The sequence below is a fragment of the Gopherus flavomarginatus genome, chromosome 15, assembly GCF_025201925.1.
Source record: "Gopherus flavomarginatus isolate rGopFla2 chromosome 15, rGopFla2.mat.asm, whole genome shotgun sequence".
In the NCBI taxonomy this organism is placed as follows: Eukaryota; Metazoa; Chordata; order Testudines; family Testudinidae; genus Gopherus; species Gopherus flavomarginatus.
Window position 1 is genome coordinate 4,016,148 of NC_066631.1, and position 27,581 is coordinate 4,043,728.

General features: G+C 51.9%; 1 protein-coding gene across 2 annotated transcripts in view; it reads left to right on the forward strand.

Moving 5' to 3' along the window:
• The window catches only part of OSBP2 (oxysterol binding protein 2), a 374,084-nt gene extending 347,941 nt beyond the window's left edge, over positions 1–26,143 (forward strand). For both annotated transcript variants that reach the window (XM_050923730.1, XM_050923732.1), the window contains 6 exons: positions 11,575–11,695; positions 15,284–15,387; positions 16,000–16,095; positions 16,705–16,889; positions 18,233–18,453; positions 19,252–26,143. In XM_050923730.1, the coding sequence (XP_050779687.1) occupies positions 11,575–11,695; positions 15,284–15,387; positions 16,000–16,095; positions 16,705–16,889; positions 18,233–18,453; positions 19,252–19,394 (870 nt within the window). In that variant the 3' untranslated portion in view covers positions 19,395–26,143. The remainder of the gene's footprint in view (positions 1–11,574; positions 11,696–15,283; positions 15,388–15,999; positions 16,096–16,704; positions 16,890–18,232; positions 18,454–19,251) is intronic.
• The last annotated feature ends 1,438 nt before the right edge of the window (positions 26,144–27,581 follow it).

Here is a 27,581-nt window from a genome sequence, read left to right on the forward strand (position 1 = left end):
TGTCTTTCCATGCAATGGGAAAAAAACACTGAGCAACAACTGGCTGATTTAGGGCAATAGGTCTGATAGAGTCATAGAATCTCAGGGTTGGATGAGACCTCAGGAGGTCATCTAGTCCAACCCCCTGCTCAAAGCAGGACCAATCCCCAACTAAATCATCCCAGCCAGGGCTTTGTCAAGCCTGACCTCAAAAACCTCTAAGGAAGGAGATTCCACCACCTCCCTAGGTAACTCATTCCAGTGCTTCACCACCCTCCTAGTGAAACAGTGTTTCCTAATATCCAACCTAAACCTCCCCCACTGCAACTTGAGGTCATTACTCCTTGTTCTGTCATCTGCTACCACTGAGAACAGTCTAGATCCATCTTCTTTGGAACCTCCTTTCAGGTAGTTGACAAGGCATCTGACAAGGCCCGGCTCCATCCTCGAGTCCAGGTCACCTGGCCAGTGACTTGACACGAGTAACTTCTAGGCTGATAACTATAATAACAACTTGCAGAACTTGTGTGTGTGGATGAATGAATGTGTGAGTGGATGGAATGTTGTAGTGATAACTGATTACTTACCCTGATTCTTTCTGTATTCACAATAAAGCAGCAGGTGGGAGGGATAGCTCAGTGGTTTGAGCATTGGCCTGCTAAACCCAGGACTGTGAGCTCAATCCTTGAGGGGGCCATTTAGGGAACTGGGGTAAAACTCTGTCTGGGGATTGGTCCTGCTTTGAGCAGGGAGTTGGACTAGATGACCTCCTGAGGTCCCTTCCAACCTTGATAGTCTATGATTCTATATTGCCTTATCCCCTGAATAAGATCCTGTTGTTTTTTATTTTCTAAGTATAACATTTTGGTGGAGAATTATGAAAGGGGGAATATTGGAATATGTCTTGGTTATTGTGAAAATTGGTGTGCACACCGCCAGCTCTAGAGAGCTTGGCACTTTTATTTGAGTAACCAGACAAGCTTTGAAGGATATAGGAGTTTGTCTACCTCCTAGCTCTTGAAGGATATATGTAGACAGAGATAAATATAGATGTAAAAAGTACTACAGAGCTGATATTATTCAGCTACAATTTCAGAATCTAGGCTGTGTCACTCTGTGAACTATCAGGTATGACGGGAAAGTTTGAACAAGATTTTTAAAAATGTTCAAGAAAAGGCTGGGTAAACTTTCACCCAAAGGGTGAATAGAACTGGAGGTGGCCCCAACCTCACCATTTGTTCAGGAGATCACTTTTAAACAAATCCTTCACAAATTTAGGCCCAGTCCTTGGACTGAACAAGCCCTAGCGGATGTCTGCACCATTTTTGACCTAGAGGATAGATTGGCTCAATGTATCCTCATATACAAACCCTCTAGTGCTGCCAAAAGAGATGCAGCACCAATTTGGTTGTTGTGGGAGGCATGTAAGGATTCTTAGCTCTGCTTAGCTTCATGGGACAATGAAGTTGATAGAAAAGACAAGGGGGTCCACCTCAAAACAGGGTGAACTCTCTTCACTGAGAGTCAGCGTAAAATCAAAAGATGTCTTCTCCCCACACACGCAATCTCTGGGGGCAACCTTATGTTCTATCACTGCAAGAGTGTACCTGCCCATGTACAGGTTCCAGACCATGAACGAGATCAGTGCTCACGCCACAAGCAACCCTCGAGTAACAGTCAAGACACGTCTGTCTCTCCTAGGTCATGTGGCCTTATGCACCTACCTCACCCAATTCACAAGACTCCGCCTTCATTGTCTTCAGACTTGGCTGCAGTCGGTACACTCCCCAAGTCATCATTCCATGAGCCTCCTGGTGACTGTTCTGGCCAAGTTAGTGTCTTCCCTGCTGCCGTGGACAAATCCTCCTCCAGTATGCGTGGGCATCCCCTTTCTCCCTTCCTCCCCAAACAGGACCATTATTATGGACACATCCCTATTAGGTTGGGGAGCGCACATGGACAGCCACACAGCACATGGTGCCTGGACATCTCGAGAGGCCAGGATGCACTGTTCTGGTTTTCCAATCTCCTACGCATGTCCTCCCAACCACCAGTCATCCTCCCAACATCTCCTGGGCTCCTGACCCTGTGGAATGGCAAGATGAAGCACCCTGATCCATGTCTGCTCCACCTCAGGGTTCAGTGTTTGGATGGGCATCATCCTTAGAACGTTCGTGCTCCACATCCATACGAGACATCCTCTTCAGTAGTAGAAAGGACTCTACTAGAAAATCTTACTTGGCTAAATGGAAACACTTCTCTTCCTGGACACAACAAAGAGGTGCTCTCCCAGAGACTACAGCTATTCCTCTCCTCTTGGACTGTATCCGATCTGTGGAGACATCAGCTTTGTCCATCAACTCCTTGTGAGTCTGCTTGGCAGCTATCAGCACATACCATCAACCTTCTCAGAGCTACTCAAGTCTTCACCCACGCCATGACCAATAGATTCTGGAAAGGCGTAACCAGAACCTTCCCACCTACTCAGAAGCCTGCTCCCCAGTGGGACACAAACCTTGTTCTCTCAGCATCCCCAAGCCCTCCCCTACACCTTTGAACTTATAGCTACTTGCTCTGTGCCCCTCCTTTCCATGAAGGTTGCTTTCGTTGTAGCCATCACCTCTCCAAGAAGGGTTGGAGAACTTAGATCAGTGATGTCAGATCCTCCATACACTATATTCTTTACATCTACACCCCAAATTCACCCCAAAGTAGTTTCAGAATTTCACCGTAACCAATTCATTCACTTACCTGTGTTCTCCCAAAACTGCACACTTCCACAGAGGAGCAAAGACTCCACTCCCTCGGTGTTCAACAGGACTTGGCTTTCTACCTGCAGAGAACAAAACCAGCAGCCAGGCAATCCCGGAGGCTGTTTGTCGCTGTAGTAGAAAGAGTCAGAGAGCGTGCCATCTCCACCCAGAGACTTTCCAGATGAATCTCCGGCAGCCTTCTACTCTGCATTCAGCTATTGAACTCCCCACCCCTGGGGCAAAAGTTCATTGCACTAGAGCACAAGCAACAGCTATGGCGTCTCTTTAGGAGGTGTCCCTCCTGGACATCTGCAAAGCAACCCTGTGGGGCTCCCTTCACACATTTGCAAGACGTTGTGCCAGGTGCAGGACTCTTTGGCCTCCTTTGGGACAGTGGTGCTCCACTCAGCTCGACTGTCTACATCCTCCTCCTGGTGAGGTACTGCTTGTCAGTCACCCACAGTGGAACATAGTAGGGACCATCACTTGAAGAAGAGGTTATTTGCCTGTAATTAGAGGTTCTTTGTGATGTGTGATCTGATTTGCAGTAGAGAAGGAACTGGAGAGGTGGTTGGTCTGCCCCGCACTTTATCCCCTCAGTCGGTGGCATGAGGTGAGCCAGGGGCATGCGCGGACCAATGGATACCACTTTCAAAATTCTACGGCTCCAGGTGCATGGTGCGCATGCATAGCCCACAGCGGAATGCAGATAGGGACCACACATCTCAAAGAGCCTGTAGTACAGGTAAGTAACTTCCTCTTCGCTGTAACCTGAATCCAGACTTGCCTATAGCAGCACCCTGAAGCGATTCAGGATGGGTCTCCTCCTTCACTGTGAACGGTGTCATGCTAGTTCACCCTGCTCCAGGCAGGCTTCACAATATCTTGCTCTGCTGGCAACCACCAAAAGGAGGGGGTCGGAGAGAGAGATCATACTGGATTTCATGTGTTTCAAACTGTGACGTTTCAGAGCTTTCTCTTGTGGATCCTCTTGGCAGAGAGAGATTTACCTTGTGAGAATTTCCCATGGCTGTAGCACATCCAGGGATGAACAGGTGACGGGATGCACATTTTCACATGATCAGTGCTATGAAATTCTGCTAGAAATGTGTGTTCACTGCTCGCCCTCCCGACACAGTGAACAAAGTATTGATAATCTCATGCTAAAATCCAGTTATCCAAATAGGATATTCTCTTGCCAGTTACAGGGGAATTGAAGGAGGAGATTTTGCTGTATTTCTCATTTGTAATCCGGTTGCTCAGGGGATTTGGGCTGTAATTGCATTGGTACAAATAATCTCTTAACACGTTTAATGCAGTGGGTCTTTGGGTCCCCTGGCTGCAGTATGTTACAGCTGATGCACAGAGCTCACCGCACTGGAGACAGTGCAGATTGACTGCCTGAGCCCCAGACTGGGGGCTAATCTGAAGGGCACTGAGTGTCTTGGCTCTGGGGTTCAGTTGGGAAGCGAATGGGTTCTCCAGCACTGTGCTGCTGAATTCCCTTGGTAGTAACTAACGAGGCTGGGCTTTACTGCAGGGACTCCAGTGGGAGGGATAAAACTAGGGCAGAGGGAAGGTTCTATTAAATTATTCTATGGATTTAGTCTGTCATTACAGCATGGGGAGCTTTGGGCTCTTTAACCCAGATCTGCAAAGGTATTTAGGTACCTAACCCCCATTGATTGTAATAGGAGCTAGGTGCCTAAATACTTCTGGAGAAGCTGGGCCTTCCTTCCTTCTCCTCCTCCCCCCAGCCCCACCACCCTGAGCCCCTCCCCATGCCATGCTTTTTGGAGTGGCATCTCTCTGCCGTGATCCCAACTTGCATAGCTATTGTGGGGTCCTTCTGTGTCCAACTCTTCACCAGTCTAATCTCTGGGTGGGATCTCTAAGGCCCCATCTCCACTGCACTTATAACCAGTGATGAGCTGCCAAAATCTTAACAACCGGTTCCCTACCAGGTCTTTGGCGGCACTTTGGCAGCGGGTCCTTCATTCGCTCTGGGTCTTCACTGAAGACCCGGAGCGAGTGAAGGACCCACTACCAAAGTGCCACCAAAGACTCGGAGCACTGCCCAGTGAGTACAAGCCCCACGTGTTTTTTTACGTGTTTTTTTTTTAAGTCATCCCTGCTGGGGCCCCATTGAAACTGTTTGAATCGTTCCCTGCACTTCCTAAAATCGGCCCTGCAAAATTGTATCAAGGGCTGGGTAGGGAAGGCTGTGCCTCTCAAAACAGCCTGTCCCCCCCCCTCCAACCCTCACCCATGTCCTGCCCCTGACTGCCCTCCTCAGAACGCGCAACCCATCAACCCCCCTGCTCCTTGTCCCCCAACCATCCCCTCCTGAGACCTACCACCCTAGCTGCCCCCCAGGACCCCTCCCCACCCCCTACCCAACTACCCCACTCCCTGTCCCCAGACTGCCCCGACCCCATCCACCACCACCCCGACAGACCCCCGGAACTCCCACGCCTACCCAACTCCCCCATTCCTCATCCCCTGACCACCACCCCCAGAACCTCCGCCCCCTCCAACCCTTCCCTGCCACTTATCCAACCCCTCCTCCCAGCCCCGGCCCAGCCCCCTTACCATGCTGCTCAGGGCAGGTTGTATGGATGCCGCGCGGCCCGCTGGAGCTCGCAGCCCCACCTCCTTACCATGCCGGCCAAGCAGCAGGAGCTGCAGAGCTGCCAAGGAACGGTCCAGAGGCAGGCCGGACAGGACGGTCCCGCAGGCCGGAGTTTGCCCACTTCTTTAACAACCGGTTTGCGCAAACCGGCTCCAGCTCACTACTGCTTATAACTGAACAGGGGAGCATGAGCACAGTTGTGCTGTCGTATAGAGGGTAGCTAAGCAGTGTTCCCAGTGCCCCAGAGACCTGTGCAGAGTTGTGACTGGCTCCACCAACTCCATTATAGTTGTACCATAGACAGGGCCTGAGCCGCACTGTAGTTTGTTGATGTCCCTCAGACGACGATACAAGGAGCTGTGCCTGTGTTTGGCAGCCAGATGGTGACGTTGCTTATTATTTAATTCTGAACATCCTAAGGCCCCCAGTTCTCAGCTCCCCTAGGGCACCTCTCCTGTGTACAGATGGGGAGTGCAGCAGCCCCAGCAGCCCCTGCTCAGCTTTGAGGTGCTACCCATGACATGCTGCCCATCTTTGGTTGGGTGAGGACACACTACTGCCCTGAAGGTGAAGAGGAGAATGGCAGCTTCCTCCAGGCAAAAGCTAAAGACGGGGCTGAGATACTTGGCTAATGGCAGCTGGCGAGATCTCTGTTGCTTTGGTGCACTGGGGCATCAAGACATAGTGGGTTGTTAGGCTGAGAAAAGGGCTGATTATAAAAGTACTGGCAGAGCAATAGGGGCCATTATGTAGATGGGAAACTGAGGTCCAGAGAAACTACATGGCAGAATAGGGGATTGAACCTGGGGCTCCCGAGGCACCAGCTAGTGCCCTAACCATGGGGCAATTCCTTCTCCCCTCTCTTCCTGCAGGGATGACTGTGCTGTCATCCCCATAAGAGGAGAGGTAGTGGGGGTGACTGTCCTGTTCCATAGCCCCCGCAAGGAGTGTGAATTTGTCAGGAAACTGCCTTCATAAGTGCGAGGGAGTCTCCACTTCCAGCCTGTGTGTGCAGGGAGAGCCCGGTTCTCCTCCCTGGGGGGAACTGACCCCTCCTTGGCTTTAGAAGCACAGAGGAAATCAGCGGCTGCCTGATAGTAAGGCAGAGCCATGAGAGGTGGCGGGGGGCTGGGGGTTCCTCTCCTGACACCAAGGCAGGGTTGGTAATGACGTGTGCTTGTCGTGGGCCCTGTCCAGGCCTAGGCAGTGTCTTTCTCTCTTTCCCCTGGGAGGATTTAGGCTGCTCAGATGGCAACACTTGTGTGATTTGTCCAGCCAGCCTGAGGACTGGAGCCCTGTCTCAGTAGGAAGGGTCTGGCCAGGGCACCGCAGAGCCTGCTGACCCCACAGGATCTCCCAGCCCTGCCCTTGAGGGAGAGCACCTCTGGGGGGGAGGGAGCTGAGTCTGAGCCAGTCAGTGCTTGGCCCCCTTGCGGATGGTGCTGGTGAGGAGGCTGAGCTGTGGTGGTGTCCTGTGGTCTGGGTACTTGTCTTCTAGGAGCTGGGCTGAAGCCCACACCCACTGGCTACCTGCAAGGCTCCTAGGCCTGGCTGGGTTTGGCTGATCTTGCTACTTGTCCCCGTCCTCACCAGTGCGCAGACAGGCTGAGCTGCCCCTGCCTGCTGAGGGCTGCGGGTGGCTCCCTTCGGAGGTAATTACCCCTCAACATGGCACAGCTGAGGCCCCTGTTCCAGGAAAGCACAAGGCCCTAGCTCCCTCCTTGGTCCCCATGCAGCTGGGAGGGAAGGCAGCGGACACTGGGACCCAGACCTGGATTCCCACCTGGCAGCCGCTAGCACTGTCAGCCCCTGCAACTTCTCTCCTAGTGTCTCTCTGGGGCAGGTGCATTCTCCCCAGTGAGTCCCCCGTGAAATCCCCGTCTCCTCCCCCAGACATGCTGGGGCCAGTTTTCTCCGAGTGTGGTGGGGCTGCAGCTGCAGCACAAAGGCTGCCAATTGGAGGGGGTCAAAGCAAGACAGTGGGGGGGATGAGGCGAAAAGCACTTGTTAAAATACAGCTGTGGCTGCAGATCTTCCCTGCAGGCTGTACAGCTGCTCACTGAGGGGAGTGCAGCAGGAGCCCAGCATGTCCCCATCTCTGCATGTCCTTGCAGAGCATTGTGTTGTTAGCAAGCAGCCCTTGGTCAGCATCCTCATTAGAGAAGGGAAGGGGAAAGCAGAGAGATTTTAATGAGGTTTAAAGAGGCTTCCACAAGCTAATAATAGCAGGTCCTTTGTGGGGCCCAACAGAGAGTGAGATGCTGAGACCCATGGCCCGATTCTGCCCTCACTCTCACCGGGGTCAATGAGGAGGAGCCCCCCTGACCATACCAGCAAGGGGAGACATGGATCCTACATCATAGTCTGGAAACATCCTGTCCAGGTCCTGGTGCCTTCTCAGATCCACCAAGCTAAAGCGGATGGATCTGGCCATGTGGTGAGAATAAGGAACCTAAGGGTAGCAGAGCTGCTCCAAAGCAGGAGATTTGAGACTGTTCTGGGGAACAGCTTCATGGCAAGTTTGAATGGGAAGAGGGTGGGTACCACTCCCAGTAACTTCTGCTTGAATATTCCCTGCAGTCTCGTCAGAACTAACCTTAGAGCTGATCCTATTGAGGTATCAGCAGCTTAACGGTGTCTGGGACAATATCCTCACACAACTCAAAGCCTGGGATTTCTGCCCTCTGGATCGTTCCAGAGTTCTCCAGAAGTGGCGCTGATGATTTGCTGGTGTAAAACTCCAAAGGGGCCAGGGTCTGAAATCCAGAATAGTGTATCTAGCAAGGCCTGGGGTGACTGTGGGCAGCCAGGTGCTTATCAGTCCCAGCCTCGAGCGGGTGGGGATCTTGATATCAAAAAAACTGTCTGGAAATCTCCACTGGATTCAGTTCCTTGCAGTTGAACCCATCCAGGCTGCAGATGGATGGACAGCATGATGACTCATACGCGAACATCTTCCTTGTCTGCACTTTGCTCTGGAGTTATAATTGACCAGTTGTCTGTGTGGGCTCCTCCAGGGCTGTGTTAATGGCCCAGGTAGAGCAGGGAGGTTGTCCCTGGATGGTGGTTTTCTTTTAATCCCCCTGTGGGCGTGACAGGAGTCTGTTTGGTTTCTGCCATGGCCTGGCATTCAGAAGCTGGGTTGAGTTTCCTTACAGACAGAGCTGGAGTTGGAGGGTGGTATGTGTGCGCAGTGGGTGGAGGGGTTACGCTTCCTAACCATATTTAAAACCAAGACTGGATCATTCAGGAGTAGGGGCTGCGGCCACGAGGTTGAGCATTTTGCTGTTGCCTCCTGGCACCAGATCTTTACGTTTGAAAGCTGCTGGGTTGTTTTTATAGCTTCCAGGGCTTGGTAAGAAGCGCTGGCAAGCCCTGGCGAGATCTCTCCGCTGCTCGCTTGGAATGCTGATGTACCAGCACAAGGAGTTGCTGAGTAGATGTACTGCTTGCAGTTAGAAAAGTTGCTGCCCCCTGAGGGGAACCTGCTCCTGCTCCAGTGTCTGTTGCTGTTGCACTTGTTAGTCACAGAGATTAGTGAGTGTAAATGTCTTGTTGGCACAGTCAATAACTAGCTGCTGTTTTATCTTGAGAGAAACAAGGTGAGTGAGATGACGTCTTATTGGACCAACTTCTGTTGGTGGAAGGTACAAGCTTCTGAGCTACACAGAGCAGCAGCCACAGCAACATTTGGGTCTGTCTGTGAACCCCGAGTGTGCGGGTGGCAAGTTTCTCTGTGTCGCTGTGTGTTCCTGGCTGGCCGCACTTGCCAGCTGAAGCCGTGGACCCTTTGCCCGACATACCTCACAAGTGCATTTGCCCTCCTGGTTATTAATGACCGGAGCTGCCTCCTGTGATCGCGCCGTAAATACGAATAGAGCCGCGCTGGCTACAGGGAAGGAACCTCTCCCAGGAAGTGTGAGCACTCGCAGTGCCAATCCACGCACAGGCCTCCTGAACTCCGTGTAAATGTTTAGGTGCAGCCCCACAGATCTGCGCGTTTGCGCATCTAAAGGACTTTCCGGTTAAACCCAGTTTTCCATGAGTAGGATTTTACTTAACTGTGTGCATCTGTGATTCACGCAGCTTGAGGAGAGGAGAAAGCTGAATTCTGCAGGGCTGGGAGGGTTCCTGTTTACAGTTAGCGTGACAATGACAGGAGGGGGTGCTGCTGTGGGGACCCCTAAATTCTGCAGGGCTGTCCCACTTCAAATGACTGTCAGTGGATGATGGGGGGATTGGGAAATGTAAGGGTGGAGCATAAAACCAGGAAGGGAAGAACCCTGTATGAGAAAAGTGCATGTAGTCTCCCTGAGTGTCAAGTATCAGAGGGGTAGCCGTGTTAGTCTGGATCTGTAAAAGCAGCAAAAAATCCTGTGGCACCTTATAGACTAACAGACGTTTTGGAGCATGAGCTTTCATGAGTGAATACCCACTTCGTCGGATGCCTGTAGTGGAAATTTCCAGGGGCAGGTATATATATGCAAGCAAGCTAGAGATAACAAGGTTAGTTCAATCACGGAGGATGAGGCCCTGTTCTAGCAGTTGAGGTGTGAAAATCAAGGGAGGAGAAACTGGTTTTGTAGTTGGCAAGCCATTCACACAGTCTTTGTTTAATCCTGAGCTGATGGTGTCAAATTTGCAGATGAACTGAAGCTCAGCAGTTTCTCTTTGAAGTCTGGTCCTGAAGTTTTTTTGCTGCAGGATGGCCACCTTGAGATCTGCTATAGTGCGGCCAGGGAGGTTGAAGTGTTCTCCTACAAGTTTTTGTATATTGCCATTCCTAATATCTGATTTGTGTCCATTTATCCTTTTCCGTAGAGACTGTCCAGTTTGTCCAATGTACATAGCAGAGGGGCATTGCTGGCATATGATGGCGTATATTACATTGGTGGACATGCAGGTGAATGAACCGGTAATGATGTGGCTAATCTGGTTAGGTGCTGTGATGGTGTCACTGGTGTAGATATATGGGCAGAGTTGGCATCGAGGTTTGTTGCATGGATTGGTTCCTGATTTAGAGTTACTATGGTGCGGTGTGCAGTTACTGGTGAGAATATGCTTCAGGTTGGCAGGTTGTCTGTGGGCGAGGACTGGCCTGCCACCCAAGGCCTGTGGAAGTGTGGGATCATTGTCCAGGATGAGTTGTAGATCCCTGATGATGCGTCGGAGGGGTTTTAGCTTTGGGCTGTATGTGATGGCCAGTGGAGTCCTGTTGGTTTCTTTCTTGGGTTTGTCTTACAGTAGGAGGCTTCTGGGTACATGTCTGGCTCTGTTGATCTGTTTCCTTATTTCCTCATGCGGGTATTGTAGTTTTGAGAATGCTTGGTGGAGTTTTTGTAGGTGTTGGTCTCTGTCTGAGGGGTTAGAGCAGATGCGGTTGTACCTCAGTGCTTGGCTGTAGACAATGGATCATGTGATGTGCCAGGGATGGAAGCTGGAGGCATGAAGGTAGGCATAGTGGTCAGTAGGTTTTTGGTATAGGGTGGTGTTAATGTGACCATCACTTATTTGCACCGCGGTGTCTAGGAAGTGGACCTCCTGTGTAGACTGGTCCGGGCTGAGGTTGATGATAGGGTGGAAGCTGTTTGGTATAGGGTGGTGTTAATGTGACCATCACTTATTTGCACCGCGGTGTCTAGGAAGTGGACCTCCTGTGTAGACTGGTCCGGGCTGAGGTTGATGATAGGGTGGAAGCTGTTTGGTATAGGGTGGTGTTAATGTGACCATCACTTATTTGCACCGCGGTGTCTAGGAAGTGGACCTCTCGTGTTGACTGGTCCAAGCTGAGGCTGATGGTAGGGTGGAAGCTGTTGAAATCGTGGTGGAATTTTTCCAGAATCTCCTTCCCACGGGTCCAGATGTCCCTGAGTGGTGTAGCTGCCTGTCCTGTGAGACGGGGCTTGTCAGGCAATGACTGCATGCTACCCCCTCTAGGCGGGTAGGGAACACTGCATTTTTTAGGGTGCAATGTTGTAATATCCTTCAGGAAGTCAGAATGTGTCATGTCCTCAGTTCCAGTGCCAACCCCAGGTTGTCCCATCCCACTTTGAGTATTGCTGCTTGGATACCAGAATGTCAAACAAACTGTGAAGTAGATCATGGCCCATGGGCCCCTCTCTCCTGCCCACCTGTTGGGATGGGACATTGTTTCCTGTTCTGAGCCTTTCTCCCATGGGTGTGACATTGCTTTCTCCTTGTGTCTCACAGGTGAGCCATCACCCACCAGCTGCGGCCCATCATGTGTATTCCAAGCAAGGCTGGACACTGTGGCAGGAAATCACAATTGCCAGCAAGTTCAGGGGCAAATACCTCTCTATCATGCCACTAGGTAAGTGACTAGCCCAGACACTGAGTGTTAACACCTGGGTGCATTTGCTGTGCTTGTGCACTTCTCAAAATGTTTGACCAATGCCCTGATCCCTTGGGGATCACATAAACCCTGCGGAGGGTCGGAACAGAGAGGCCAAATTGGACTGATTTTCCTTTGCAACATGTCCACAGGGAGAGACATGGGCACTTAAATCCACCAGCCAGGGAAACCAGGCAGATCTGAGGGGTAGGAGGAGACACAGATGGTCCAGGTTTGCGTGTTCTCTAGATGCCGGGAGGCAGGGCTGTCTTCTGGCTACCACTGGAGTCAGGGTTCCTGGGTTCTATTCCTGGCCCTGTCACTAACTGACTGGAACTTTGGGCAGTTCACTTAGGGTGGGATTTTCCAAAGCCGATAAGAGCACAAGTCTTATCACTGCTGAGTCACGCTGGGACTTTGGAAATTCTATCATTAACACTCTCCCCATCTGCAACATGGAGATGATGGTCCCAACCCCACAGGGGAGAGGCAAGGCTTTGTCCAAAGAACTAGCTTGTGCCTTGTTCAGTCCCTGCTTCCTACCAGACTCTAGCCAGCAGGGGGTAGCGATACACAAACACTATCCAGAATGTGCAAAGCAGTTCTCAGGCTATCGATCCCTGGGGTGCTGCAGAGTTGGTGGGTGCCCAGCAGGGACTGTGGGATGATTGCAAGTCAGGCTGAAAGAGTTGGTAGCGCTGTTTGACAGCTTTGGGTACTGAAATGGTTCCTAGTGAATGTTTTTTTCAGTTACAGAATTTCTCTCTGCACCCTTTGGCCCTTTCTCGTTTCCGTGTGCGAAGCTGACTTGTTCTAGTCGGTGGGCATCTGGCTTCCTGCTGACTTGTGAACTAGTCTCTCCTTAAATTATATTTTAGATATTTAACATGTCTAGCGATTTCCTCCCCCTTTTAGTTCGATGCAGTGACTCTCTGGACCTGCAGTTTCCCTTACGAAGAATTTGCTCTGGGTCAGTATCAGACTTTCTGCACTGACTGTTCCCCTTTGATAGTGCTCTGTCTCAGAGCTCTGCCTACCACTTAGTCCAGGCCTGACAAGCATCATGGATGGATGTGGCTCCAGTTACCTGGTGGAAAGGTCTTGGCTGGGGTTCGTGGAAACGTGCAGGATCTGTAGGGGCCAGGTCCCAGGTGCAATAAACTTGGGTCCACTATTCCTACACAGGCAGGAATGGCGGGTTATTCAGCTCTCTTAGCAGTGAAGAAGTGCTGCCTTGCACTTAAAGGAAGACGTCCAGGCAGGGGTTCTGCGGCTGCTGGCACAGCTCAGAAGGGAGCAGCTATGTGTATTTGCTCCATGCTTCTGAGTCTCCTTGTCCTTGATTCAGGCCTTTTACCTTCAGTGAAGATGCTACCTCCGCCAATGGGAGGCGTTCTCCCATTGGCATAGAGAATCCACCTCCCCAAGAGGCAGTAGCTAGGTCGACGGAGAATTCTAGCACTGTCTACACTGGGCATTCAGTCGCTTTAACAGCGTCACTCAGCGGTGTGGATTTCTCACACCCCGGAGCAACATAGTTATACTGACCTAACTTCCCAGTGTAGACGTGGCCTGACGCTAGCCTGTGAGGACTGCCTGCAGAGTGCTGGTGCAGCCATGCTGCTCCTCGACGATACGAGAGTCCAACTCCGCCTGTGAGTGTACGGCAGCGCCCCGGATTCAGCCTGCTCCGGAACACAGGGGGTCGGATATCTTGCTCCACTGACTTGCCAAGGGAATTTCCTTGGAACCAGATAGGAGGAGGAATTTTGCAGCTGTCTCCCAAGCCGTGAGCAGGGGAAAGCGATGTGCTCTCCCCCTCACACACTGATGAGGGGCTCCCTCATGCTTCACAAATCCAAGCTCACGTAGGGTATGCCCAGCCGGCAGTGAGAGGTGTGACTGCAGCATGTGGAGACATACCCAAGCTAGCTTTGATCTAGCTTCTCCAGTACCAACGCAACAGGACGGGCTGGCTGCTTGAGAACCTCCCCTGGGTGCGGTCGCAGCGTCACTGCTGTTGGTGTATGTTGGCATAGATGACTCCAGCCTCCCAATACTCGGGGGGGGGGCATGTCTCTGCCCCACGTGTTTCCCCTGCTCAGCTACACCCACACACGCATACCCTGGGCCCAGCCCAGGGCCGCCGCGCTCTCCCTGCCCTACCTGAGTTACGGGGCGGGGGCCTCTGTCCTTCTCCCTCTGTGCCTCTGCCCTGGCATGTTCGGCTGCTCTCCCTGGCAGGTGGGCCCAGGTGGGCAGTGGGAGGGACTGCTGAAGTGGGCACTCCCAGGTGGCTGCCTGAGAGCCCAGCTGGGGAGGCAGCAGCTGCCCTGCCCCCTCTGCTCCCTGCCGGGCCTGGCTGCTGGGGACAGGGGCCAAGCGAGCTGGAAACGTGCTGGGGGGAAGAGGGGACTCCAGCTCACTCAGCCTCAGGTCCCAGCAGCCAGCCCTGGGGGGGGGGGGCCTGCCCCAGCTGGGCAGCCGCGACCCAGATCAGCTGGCATGAGAAGTGGCTGGTCCTGTCCCTTCTGCTCACTGCCTGGGCCCGGCTGCCAGGGACAGGGGCTGCTCGTGCAGGAGGGCAGGCGTAGTGGGAGAAGGACAGAGCCTTTCTTCCTCCCCTCCACCCCCCGCAGGCAAAGCAGAAATTAGGGGGGGCACTTGACCTATGTACGCAGAGCTCTCCCCACTCCCAACAAGCCAGTCGCCTGTGCAGAGTTCCCTCCTCTGCCCCCACCACCTTGACCCCATACGGAGCTTCACCTTTCAATGGTTCCTTTTTAAATACAAGTTTAGCGTGGGGACAGCTGGAGGGCTCGAGGGAAGAGGTTCCACCGCATGGACAGCGCTGCCTGGTCTGCACAGCCACAAAGCGCTATTTCCCCGGGGGGCGGGCGGAGCTGTGACTGGCCAGCCTGCCCCAGGCAGCCCAGCCATGTTCCCAGCGGGGCGCCAGCCACGCTGCTGGCCCCTGTCCTGAGCCGGTGCTGTCCTGAGCCAGGCTGTGCTGGCCTGCTCCCATCAGCACAGTGCATGGAGGGGAGGGAAGAGCTCACATCTGCCAAGTGGGAAAAGCCTTAAGCCAGGAAACATCGTTCAGCTTTTCAGCTCCTAGCAGGGGGCTTGGGAGCAGCAGCGAGTTGAATGAAAAGGTGGGAATGATGAATGAGAAGGGCTGGTGTCCCTTTAAGAAAAATGCCGAGGTCTTCACCGGGTGAGACCATGTCTACACTAGGGAACTTACAGCAGCACCACGGGGGCGATGCTCGTGTAGCCGCTCTCCTATCGACATGATAAAACCACCGAAATGAGTGACAGTCGCTGTGTCTGCTGGGGAAGCTCTCCCGCCGACATAGCGCTGTGCACGTGAGTACTTACGCCAGTGAAACGTGCGTTGCTCAGAGGGGTGTTTTTTCACACCCTGAGTGACACATTTTGCTGACATCAGTGCTAGTGTAGACATGGCCGTAGTCTGGAGTCTTCATGGTGCTGCTCCAGGATAGCACAGTATCTGACTATCCCCTAGCGTGGGACTGTCTCCCTCATCTCCCTCTGCCTCCACAGGTGCCATCCATCTAGAATTTCACTCCAGCGGGAACCACTACGTCTGGAGGAAGGTCACCTCCACTGTTCACAACATCATTGTGGGCAAGCTCTGGATCGACCAGGTCAGTGGCGAGCGGCGCGAGGATCCTGGTCCCTCATTGCCGCACTCCACGTGTTCTGTCCTGGTTTATTTTGTTAGCATGCTCCAGAGAAGGGGGCTGGCTTCTGGAAGGGGCAGTGAAAGGATCCCAGTGGCTGACTGTCGGGAGAGGCTTCCCCTCATCTAGTATGGTCCCCACCCCCCTCATAACCTTCTGAAAGGGAAGATCTATCCCACCAGCTGCAGCAGGCCCATGGGGAGACTCCTCTGTCAAGTCCACCTTGGAGCTCCCATGGGGTTAAGGGTGGCAGAACTGGCATCCCTGGGTAGCCCCCTTCTGCCCCTCGGAGCTGGCCGAAGCCTTTCTGCCCAGGCTGACAGCTCCCAGTCCAACACTGGTTTTCCCTCTCGCTGTCACACCAGCCCCAGTGTACTGGTACAGAGCTGCTAGGCTGACTTCTATCATTGACACCCACTGGGAGCCCAGTGTGTTCGCTGGCACTAAGTGCCCGAGTTTGGGAGACAAACATTGCTGCTGAGGATGCTGATTTGCATGTGAACAAACTGAAACTAAGTCCTGATTTGTCTCTTTGCAAACCCTCTCCCTGCCTGTGATTCTGTGTCTTTTCTCTAGTCTGGTGACATAGAGATTGTGAACCACAAGTCAAAAGATAAATGCCAGCTGAAATTTACACCCTACAGCTATTTCTCCAGAGACGTCCCCCGAAAGGTACGTACCCAGAAAAACCCAACTCGGTTAAGCAGCCTCACATGTGGCAGAGGCCCTGATTCTTCCCTCCGGGCAGAGCCATTTGCCAACGGGGTGGGATAGCTGTTGGTTGTGGACAGCCAGTACCTGGGGCAGCAAGGGTCCAGCAACCCAGAAATAAAGTTGATGATTATTTCCTTGAAACTGTGCTGGCGCCCTCTAGTGGCCAGATCCCTGCACCACATGGAATGTGATGGCTCATATTTCCCTCTATTCTAGCGTTCCCAAGGCTAGATAGAATAAAGTGAACTGTCCATTGCATTCGTGTCCCTACCCGCCGTGCTAAACGGGCTCCATCTGGCTCCTCCAGCGTTTGAGACCCAGGAAATGGGAGACGAAGCTGGACGGGTTGGGTCTGGGATGAACCCCGGCAAGAAGTGGGGCGAGCTGGGTGTTCTACCAGGTCTCATTGCTGCCATACCAGAACCAGGCCTTCTGAATGACACCAGGCCCCGGTGCTTACCATGGGCAGCCAGGAGGGTGCTGTGGGAACCACTCTTGTCTCTGTCCTCTGGATCTTTGCAAGCTCCACCATCATAAGCCCATGTGATTCTCTTCCCCCGCTGCCAGGTGACGGGTGTGGTAACGGATGCTGATGGGAAGGCGCATTATGTCATGTCTGGCACGTGGGACGAAAATATGGAGTGTTCCAAGATAGTGCAAAGCAGCCACAGCAGCACCAGCTCGGAGGGCAAGCAAAAAACTGTCTACCAGACGCTGGCCCCAAAGGTCCTGTGGAAGAAATATCCTCTCCCGTGAGTCCTCCCCGCAGGCTTGGTGTGCTGTGGTCATGCTCTTCAACAGCTGCTGCATTTCAGCCCAGAGGTGGCTGCAGTTCCGTGGTGGGCAAAGTGATCTGAGAATTAGGGACTTACTCCTGCTCTGGCCAGTGCAGCATGGGGACCGAGAGGAACAGCCATGGGTAGTGGTGCTGTGAGGCACATTTTGCTGTTTCTCTGAGCTTTGCTGCTAACTGCAGCATTTCCCACCCTTGAGTATATATCCAGGGTCCGGGATGGGTGAGTCTAGCTCGCTCTGTGGCCAGTGCAATTGCACCTTCAAGCTGTAGTCCCTATTTCTGGCTACATCAGCCTATCTAGCGAGATCACAGCTAACTTGAGTATGTCTATACATGCTGCAATCACACCTCAGATGGCAGCGTAGATAGACCCTCAGTTGTAAACAGTGTTAGGGACTTTACGGCAATATGGCTTAGAATGGGATAACATGGCTTTCAACACTAAAGGGTGTTCTACAAAGCCATGTTACAAGCATGTTCCAGAACCATGTCTGGAGCCAGCAGGAGCTGGTTTCTAACATGGGTCTGAACGTCGTGGTTCACTCCCTTTCCAGAACAGTCTCATGAGCTAACGTTATTCCTGGAAGAACTGTGAAGAAGTACTTAGCCCAGTTTGGAAAACTGCTTTGCTGACGCCGTTAACCCATGTTCATGTAACTGCTTTCCATGCCAGCTTAGCAATCCATGGGGCCCAGTTTCCATCCTACCGAGTCTTTGTGTTACATTGTGTTGCCTTTCTGGCTCGCTGCTGAGAGCTAATGCCAAAGGCCCTTAGCCCTCCGCATGCAGCTGCTGTCAAACATGTGGCACAAGCGGCAAACCACTACCGCACGCTTCTGGCTTTTCTCTGGAATTCCGCCTATTCTCTGGGATGACTCTTGCCAGCTTGGTTGTGGGGCAGCAGCACTGCTGGATGCTGGGCAGGTGGGGGAAGTGTGGTTGGGAGTGACCTCTGTCCTCTCGACCTCCTGGCCAGTGGCACAGAGTGTAGGAGGAGCCCATGACCCCTGTGGAAGATCATGGAACAGCACTGGTTGAACTGTTCTCTCATGTGAAGAGCATTTCCTTAAGCATGTCCATTGGGGTGGTAGGAGGAAAGGCTCCCCAAAGTAAGAATTCTGCCACCTCACTGACGACTCCCTGCACTCCAGGCAGGTAGTGTGGCCAGGTCTGGATCTAATGGTAGGAGATGCTTAGATACCTCAGTGATGGGCCATACAAGCAGATGGATGGATGGAGATCCTTCGTATCTGGGTGGGTGGAAGAATCCACCTGCTAACCTGACCCCTTCTCCTCCAGGGAGAATGCCGAGAACATGTATTTCTTCTCTGACCTGGCCCTGACTCTGAATGAGCCTGAGGAACGAGTGGCGCCCACAGACAGCAGGCTGAGGCCCGACCAGCGGCTCATGGAGAATGGCAAGTGGGATGAGGCCAATGTGGAGAAGCAGAGGCTGGAGGAGAAGCAAAGGGCTGTACGTCGCAGGCGGGAGGCGGAAGCTGTGGAGGCCTTGGAGGAAGGTGAGTTTGGGTTGCAGGGTTCAATAGGTAACCAGGGGACTCGAGGAGGCTGCTAGTTCCAGGCCATGGGAGCTGCGGCCAAAGGGAGGCAGCAAGTCAGTCAAAAGTCTCGAGTCCCAGAAGAACCATCCCTCCGTCTGCTGGCACAGCACAATCCCGAACTGGCAGAGGGTTGGGCCAGGAGCCTGGTCGCTCTTTCCCATCTCTAGACACCTTCGAGGAGTTTAATGGACTCAGCTGAGGGCTGGGACTCAGGCACCCAACACAGGTTCTGTTTCAGACTTGCTGGGTAACTGTGGGCAAATCCTTCCCCCTCTGTGCCAGCTGGCCCACCTGTAAAATAAGGACAGTGCTGCTTCCCGCCCCCCTCCAGCCCCCTGGTAAAGTGATCTGAGATTCCAGGACCAGATGTGCTGTGTCATGATTGATGTGGCAGAAGAACCCGCCTTCAGCTGCAGTCAAGCCCATCTCTCCTGAGCTGGTTGGGCACAACCTATGAGCTTTCCAGCTCTGACACTCCACCACGTGTGTCTTTGGGAGCCAGCCACAGCACATGGAAGTTACCAGCTCCCATGAGAGGCCTGGGCTCATGAATTCATAGGGCTGGCTGGTCTTTCTGAGTAGCAGGAGTTCCAAGAGCAATGGGGGACCCATGCATGGTTTGTTAGGCTGATTCTGATCCCTGTGTTCCTGTGCACTGCATTATGCTGTCAGCATGGTGAGGATGCCAGGAGAGCTGCCTGGCTTCCCTACGAGACGTGCAACCAACTCTTGTGCTGTGTTCTCCACTCTCGACAGGCAAAGACTACGAAGGCTACATCCCACTGTGGTTTGAGAGGAAGGTGGATCCCCTGACAGGGGAGCTGATCTGTGTTTACAAGGGTGGATACTGGGAAGCAAAGGAGAAACAGGACTGGGATCTGTGCCCTGATATCTTCTGAGCTGCTCCTCCCATGCCAGGCTGGCAGGCCACAGGATAGGAGGAGGAGGAGCACCTGGGATGCATCGGGCAACATCCTGCTGTTCATGTCACCGCGCACAGAAACACACAGAGTAAATAAATACAGAAATTTAAAAGAAAATAAATCAAAACAGAGATTCCAAACCTATTTTTTTATGCACTAATAAAATAGCATTCAGTGTTTTTTTAACAGTGGCGTTTTTTTAGCTACTAATTAGGAACAAAAACACGTTGAATCTGGTTCCTTTTTAGCCTAGCGTATTTATTGCTGTCAGAAGTTGCTGCCTATATTTTTCGAAGCCTCAGCTTTATTCACTGAGACGTCGACTTCCAAAGATGCACGCGTTGCGGGGATACGATGCACAGTCCTTGGAGATCTTCCTTTTGACTTTTTTCCCCATTTGTGTATGGACTTAATTTTTAAAAAATCTGCTTGTAGTTCAGGTTCCTTTTTACAGACATAAGCAACTCTCTGATCCCATTCATCTCCGAAGCTCTAGGGAGAAGATGACTTTTCTAGGGATGGTAGATTAGGTGCTTATTCCTAGGTTCTTTCCATAGTTCCCAGCAGTGCCCGATGCTCCCACAGCTATGAATTAGGTTCTTTCTGAAGCTATTTAGGTGACTTTTCTGGCGGATTGTTTGAGTGGATTTTTTTCCAATCTGCAATATTGAGTTGATATTTTTTAGAACCATCTCTAACAAGATGCTTTTTTGGATCATGTTCGTTTTGATTTTTCCCTGCAACTCTGTCTTAATTGGAAACCGTTCCTTCCAGAGAGCAGACAAGAGGCGATCTGTCTAGGGAGACTTTTTAAACTTGCCCTCAGTCAGAGTAGAGTCAGCCTTCGTGGGCTAGAGCCAAGACCCTTACTCAGCAGTTCATAGATACCACCAGTGCTTAGCGGGATCCATAGCCCACCCCAGCCCAGCACCTCAAGGCCCCTTCCCCCTCCATGTCTCGCAGCAGCAGTTAATGTTCCCAGCTCTCTACACCTTCCTGCAACAGTTTCCAGGCAGGGTTTAGGCTCTGAGCTGCCCTTCGGACACCAGGCACAAAGGTTGATGCCACATGGATGGTTCCCGTCATATTGCAATGTCAGTCCCTGTAAGGGACAGTTGGAGGTGCAGGGAACAGTGACACTCGTTTAGGCAAAGCAGTAGCATGGTTGATGGCGAGCCCGAAGTGTAGTGGGAGGCTCTCGAACAAGCAGATGGCTCCCCTACCCCGTTCCTTTCCCCCATTCCCATTTCTTTGGGCTTTCTGCCATTTCCACCCCATCCTCCGGCTATTTCCGTGGGGTTCTTTCTCTTGTGCCCACCCCCAATCTGGAGCTAGGGAGCAGAGCCTGGGGGGCTCAGCGGAGGAGCAGGAGGGGAGATGTAGTGACCTGGGATACAGCGAGAGGGAGGAGATGGCTGGCAGGATGCCGCCAGCTCCAGCACAGGGACCCCTGAGTGACGCTGGCTCTGACTGGAGCTCAGTGTTGTGACTGGCTGCCAGTTGCTGTAGCACAGTCACCCGTGACTCGTGGATGCCAGTTCCCACTCCCCTGATGCACAGAGACGGGCCAGATCCAAGATCCCCAAATGCAGCTGGATGCCAGCTTGACCCCGTGACTATAATGGCTCTGAGCCCCAACCCCCAAACGCCCATTACATCACCCTGCAGTCTGAGGGGAGAGATGCACGCAGACCCCCTCCCCCCGCCGGGCCCTGGGCAGTGTCCCAGCTCTGGCATGACTGAGCCGAGCTGCTGAGCTCTGTCACAGGTGCCCCGGGAAAAGCCCAGAGACTTTTGGGCAGAAGGGGTGAGAGCAGCTGTTCCTGCACTGCAGAGGGTGCTTGGGGCTCGCACCAGCTGCTGGGAATGGGGCACAGCATTGCAATGGCCCAGGAGAAAGCCACGGGATCCAGTCTGCTCTAGGGCCCTCCCTTGGTTCCCTGCAGGAAGGTGGCAGGCAATGGTTTGATTTCACTGCTGTGTGCAGTCACCAGTCCTGGATTGTCACTGACTGCTCCAACTCACATGCATCTAATCTATTGGCCCCCTGTGCTGCCGGGCTTATTTAGATCCATGCAGTACTGCAGGCACTCCCCTCCCGCCCAACGCAAGGCTGGACGAGCAGCAGGCTACCCTAGAACAGGGACCGTCCCCTAGACCGTCACTGCCGAGTGGCAGACAGAGAAACCTCCTCTGAGCAATCTATCACATCCCTTACCTGACGCTAAAATCCCTCCCTGCAGGAGTTTCACTCAGTGACCAAAGCATCCCTCCCTGGGCAACGGGCAGCCCTGAACCCAACAGCCTTTGGCACGTGGACGCGCTCCCTTCCAGGCCCCTGGCTCTGGACCGCCCCCCATTGCAACAATCCCCTTCCATAGGGCTCCTGCTGTTGTCATTATTAACAATGTCCCATCACTGGACATCCGCTGAGCCCTCACGACAAACATTACAGCAAATACTGGGCCACACTCGCCCTTAGGCTGTGATGCCAGTGGAGCTAGTGTCTGTCCTGAAGCAGCTCAGCTCCTAGATCTCCTGCTTCCTGTACCTCCCTTTCCAAGTGCCACCCCCAGTTGGGTGGGGACAGAGGCCCGTGCACTTCTGCTGCCTCCTCCCCACCAGAGCAATCTCCTTGCTGGGATACTCAGTGCTCCGGAGATGCCCGGAAAGGGTGAGCAAGCCCTCCAGGTGATAAATGAGCAGCAAGAGAAGGTGACTCGCTCACACATCCTGCTCTGGTGTATACGTGTCTGGTGACTGAACTGCAGCGTATCCCGAGAGAGCTCTGTCTGCGCTGGCGTTTGGGAATAAGAGTCCGGATCTGCACACTGATGAGACCTGCCGAGCATCCTGGGCTTGAAAGGAAGCCATGTGTGAGCTCTCGGGAGGGCTAGAGGCAGGGTTCTGCCTTGTGTGCTTTCATTTCTGATGTCTTCTGCTCTGGCTTTCCTCCATGTCACACCAACCACTCTGCTCGTGTGGCTCATAGGCCATGCTGGGGCAGCTGGGGCCAGCCCCCATCCACGGGGGAAGAAAATTAGCAATAATGAACTTCAAGGCACTGGTAACTGGAAAACCCAGACTGCACAAGGGACTTGTATGCAATCAGATTCCGAAGACCATCAGTCTCCTGGTCAGCCCTCTTCTCATCCACCACCCACAGACTGATTTACAACACATGTATGTATACAGTATATATACAACTTGTACAATGTAACATTAGTGATTGGCTATCAGTGTGGTAACACAGCTGATTTCCGTGTACCCTTTAATCTTTTATTTGCTTCTAATTTATATATAAATATATATAAAATTATTTTGCTTAAATTTATATGGTACATAATAGATGAAAAATAATGAAGACGGATATGGCTGTCTGAGGTTTTATAGTACAACCTGTATAGTATATTTCAGCTTATCTTTCAGGTAGGCTTGTTCTAAAATGAGCAGGGAGAGAGAGGTTTAAGGTATTTGCTTAACTAGCTAAGTAACAATTGCTCCAGAGCCAAGGTGTTAATTAGAAAAGATCCTTCCCTTTTAGAAAACAAGGCATTTCAGCTTGCTAAGGCCTGGGCTACGCTACAGAGTTAGGTCGACATAAGGCAGCTTCCATCAACCTAACTCTGTAAGGGCTGGTCTACACTACGGGGGAAAATCGATCTTAGATACGCAACTTCAGCTACGTGAATAACGTAGCTGAAGTTGAAGTATCTAAGATCGAATTACTCACTATCCTCATGGCGCGAGATCGATGTCCGCGGCTCCCCCTGTCGATTCCGCAACTCCGTTCGGGTTGGTGGAGCTACGGAATCGATATAAGCGCGTTCGGGGATTGATATATCACGTCTAGATGAGACGCAATATATCGATCTCCGAGCAATAAATTGCTACCCGCCGATATGTCGGGTAGTGAAGACGTACCCTAAGTGACTGCACTAAAATGTAGCTCCCATCGCTGCAACTCGCCCATTACACCAACATAATAATTCCATCGCTATGAACCTTTTTGTTGGCCCAGCGCCAAACATATTTGTGGGCCCCCCGGGGAATGAAGGGGCCAGGGGCAAGAGCACAGCAGGCAGGGGAGATTTGATTTAAATCATGATTTAAATCACTAGTCAGGAAGACTCCATGGCTTTCTACATAAAAGTGCATTCTTGTTGGCTGTTATAACCTTAATACACATTCTTCACAACTCAGAGATAGGTGTAGGTTTCATTTTTAGAAGGTACAGATTATGCATTTTTAAGTGATTTATTTTAAAAACTTTTCAGATAAGTTTTACAGCTGTGTCAGAAAATGAATGATTGTTTGGTTATTTCATTTACCAAAGATAATTGAAGCAGATATTTACAAAGTCATTGGGATGTGAACTATCTCCAGTTCAACAGGTTAATCATTAATATTTGGAGGATTTTCTTGCCAGGCTGTATTAGGAGGAGAACATCACCAGACAGACATTTAAATTGTTTTATTTAACTAAAACAACAATGTTAAGTATTCTGGATTTTTTTCTTCAACAGCAAACATAATATTTTAACAAAAAAGCCTATGTCCCTCGCTTCTCACATTTGTCTCCAGACTTCTTCTCCTTGTCCAGATCTATTCTGCCCCCAACAATCTTCGATTCATTGAACTTTTTGAAACTTTTCACTTTTCAAGAGAGGTAAGGGGTTGACCCTGTGTACACAAATATGCAGAGGGACAATAGAGTTGAGTCTGTTATTTCTCACCTCTGTATATTATTTATTTATTTAAAAACATTTTTGCTGGTAACAAGCATGTTACCTCTGGAGACACAAATCTACATTTTGAAAACTGCAAAACTAAGCATCTCTGATGGTATCTTCTAGACTGAGCACTGAGTCCCATTGAGTAGATAGAAAGATTAACCTAAATAATCTATACAGAAGCCTCTGGAACCCCGTAAAATTGGGTCCCTAATCCATGAACTATTGGCACTCATTTACAAAACTTTTCTTAAACATGACATGAATATATTGTCTCATACAATAGAATTAGAATTTATAATCTCTATTCCATGATGAGCTATAATGTATCTTAATTAAAACTATCTTTAGATGGGCTTTTTCCTCAGAAATCCGATTTAAATAAAAAAAATCCATTTTTTTCATTTCTTTTTTTAAAAGTCATTGATTTTTATCCTCCCTGACAGCGGGGCATGGTGTGGGTGGGGGGGAGGATTGGTCCCTAGCTGGAGCGAGGCAGAGGCCAGGGGCAAGAGCACAGTGGGGCATGGGGGGAGGATTTGTCCCTGCTGACTGGAGCAAGGCAGGGGCTGGGGGGAAAAGCACAGTGGGGTGGGAGCTAGGGTTGGTCTCTGGAGCACAGAAGGGGCCAGGGGTAAACTGCAAGTGCAGCAGGGCTGAGCAGGGATAAACAGGATTACCCCCCCCCCCCGCCCACATAGAGCGGGTACCTACCTTCTCCCTGGTTCTACGCCTCCTGGTGAAGACACCGCGGTAAGTAAATCTAAGTACATCGAAGTCAGCTCCGCCATTCACACAGCCGACGTTGCGTATCTTAGATCGACCCCGCGCCGTAGTGGAGACAAGCACTTAGGTCAACTTAATTTTGTAGTGTAAACTTGCCCTCCAGGGAGGCTCTCATTGCAGCCAGTTACCATGTTAGAAATTCAATGCTGTGGCTCCTCTTCTCTGCTTGCACAGCCTGGCCCTCAGTACCAGGGTCAGCCAGCGCAGGTGCACGCACGGCTTTCAGCCTGGCTGGTCGTGTGGTTTGCCTGTGGCCTAGTAAAACAGGGGAATCTCCATTTTCTGAACTGCTGGGTTGATGACATTGTGCCGCTTGGATCCAGCCTGCTGGGCGACTATTGCATGTTCCATCACCAAGGCATTTAGACCCTAACTCCTTTTGAGACACACTTTATGTAACTCTGGGAGCATAGAAAGTTCTGTGCTTCACAACGCTTCGCTCATGCCATTCTTTGTTTGGGTTAGAACAACATAGACAGCAAATGTGAAAAGTAAGGACAGGGAGCGGGGGGTAATAGGAACTTATATAAGAAAAACCCCAAAATCGGGACTGTTCCTATAAAATTGGGACATCTGATCACCCTGTAACAAAATTGCACACGGGGGCAGGGGGAGGGGGGGTTCCACTCAAGGTCTGATTCAGTTTCATAAAAGGGAGTAGAAATATAGCTCTTTAAAATGCCTTATTTTTCCTTGCGTATTTTGTCACAACAAGCGTTAGCCCAGAGCTTGGAAAGGTGGGAGATTCCTCCGTCGGCCGTCCCTAAAGCAGGACCCAAGCACTGTTGCAGCTAAACAAAGTGCAGAGAGAAGTTAAGTGTTGGCAGCTAAATGCCCAGCTTTGCTGGTCTCTGGAGCAGCCATTCGTCCTTTCTGATCTACCTTCAGTAAATGCATTTGTGTAGACGCCTCATACTCAGACGCTACAGAATAGCAGAACTAGACAGGGGAATATTGGGAATACACCCAAAAACACCCAGTCATTTTTAGGACAGCTAATTTTAAAAGCAAACTACTGCATTGACAGTTCATTTAGTGACAACACTTAATCTGAGCACTGTCCTGGTCTTTCTGTTTTCCCACCAGAGGATTTTAATGTCATTCTACTGTAAATGCTTTTGAATGTAATTCTTTGGAACAATATATTGTGTGATCTCTCTTCTCCTACACAGTAATAAAACTTGGATTCAGGAGTTTTAAAATGCATCATGCTGAAGTGTCGTCACTTACTCCACTGGGCTGCCCCTGGGGCTTGGGAAATGCTCTGTGTGAAGCTGGGGGCATGGGGGGCAGTGGGCACCCCGGGGGCAGTGGCAGCTGGGTGGGTTGGAGATGATCTAGGGGGGCCCCTGGGTGCTTATTGTGGGGATTGGGAACTGATGATAGTTTGAGGAGCATGTCACTGCAGTAGCCAGGAATGTTGGATGCCCAGGTTTCTCTTTCAAGATGGGGCGTGTCTCAGCCATTGAAGGGATGTGCTGGGAGGTGGCACAGAGGTAGCAAGCCCCAGTGCAGCTGCACTGATGTAGGTGGTGCCAGCCCTGGTAGAAGGTTTCCTTGTGTTAATTCGCCCAGGTCTCAGGGTCACTGGCTCCGTTTTCCCTTACACTGAACAACGACCACGTGTCGGGTTCAAGGAGCTTTGGGAGTCATTTGCTAAGTAGCAGGCTGCCTGTGCCCTCTGAATCCTGTCCTTGTTCCCATCATTTGCCCTGTCCTTCCTCCCTGGCTCCTCCTCAAGTCGTGGTGAATGAGAAGTGGAGGGGGGCCCGGGCACTGGTGAGTGGGGCAGCAGGGCCAGGCAAAGGCCCCTGGGAGTCAGGTGGGGCCAGGTGATGGCTAACGGATGGGGGAGTCAGTGAGACAGTTCCTGGTTGCTGCCTGTGTTATGGAACCATTGGAGGGCCCCTGATCTAGAGGCTGTTCCAGCCACAGTCGGGGAGAGCTGCAGGCCTTTGCTGAGGGGTACCAAGGCGTAGCTGGCCTGGGAGAGCCCTGCAGGGACCAGCCTTGACCAACTTGGGCTGAACAGGTGCCTAGGACTCCATCCCAGCCTGTATCCTTTCTGCAGGGCACCCCCTGCCCCCATTACAGGGCCTGAGACCCAGGAGGAGGATTTCCCAGACATAAACTGACTCCATCCCCTCTAGCAGCAGGGGCTGGGTGCCTGGTGGCTAAGGCTCTTGCTTGACATTACAGATCTGTCTCCCCCTTTGCAGGCAGCTAGCTCTGCTCTCTGCCCCCACCCCTACTTCTCTCAGGAGCAGCCCTCCTGGTGCCCTGCGCCTCACCCTGGACACCTGGCATCTCCCAGTCCTGCCACTGCACAACCCCATGAACTTGGCAGCTTGAGGCTGAGCCTCTGGGCTGTTTCCTTAGCCTCTTAGGTCCCCAGGCTTAAGAGCCGCTGCCTCGGTGCAGTCGGCAAGGTCAGGTCCCATCTGGTGCCTGCTCCAGCCATGGTCCTGCTTGGGCAGAGAGATGGGATTGGCCTCTCCCTCAGCACATGTGTTTTCTCTTGCACCTTGCAGGATCCCAGACTGCGATCAGTCCATGGGGCCTTTGCCATATGGACTCCTCCCTGGATGTCTGGCTCTGCGGCCCACTTCTAAGGGACACATTAACACTGTTGTTTTGATGGTGT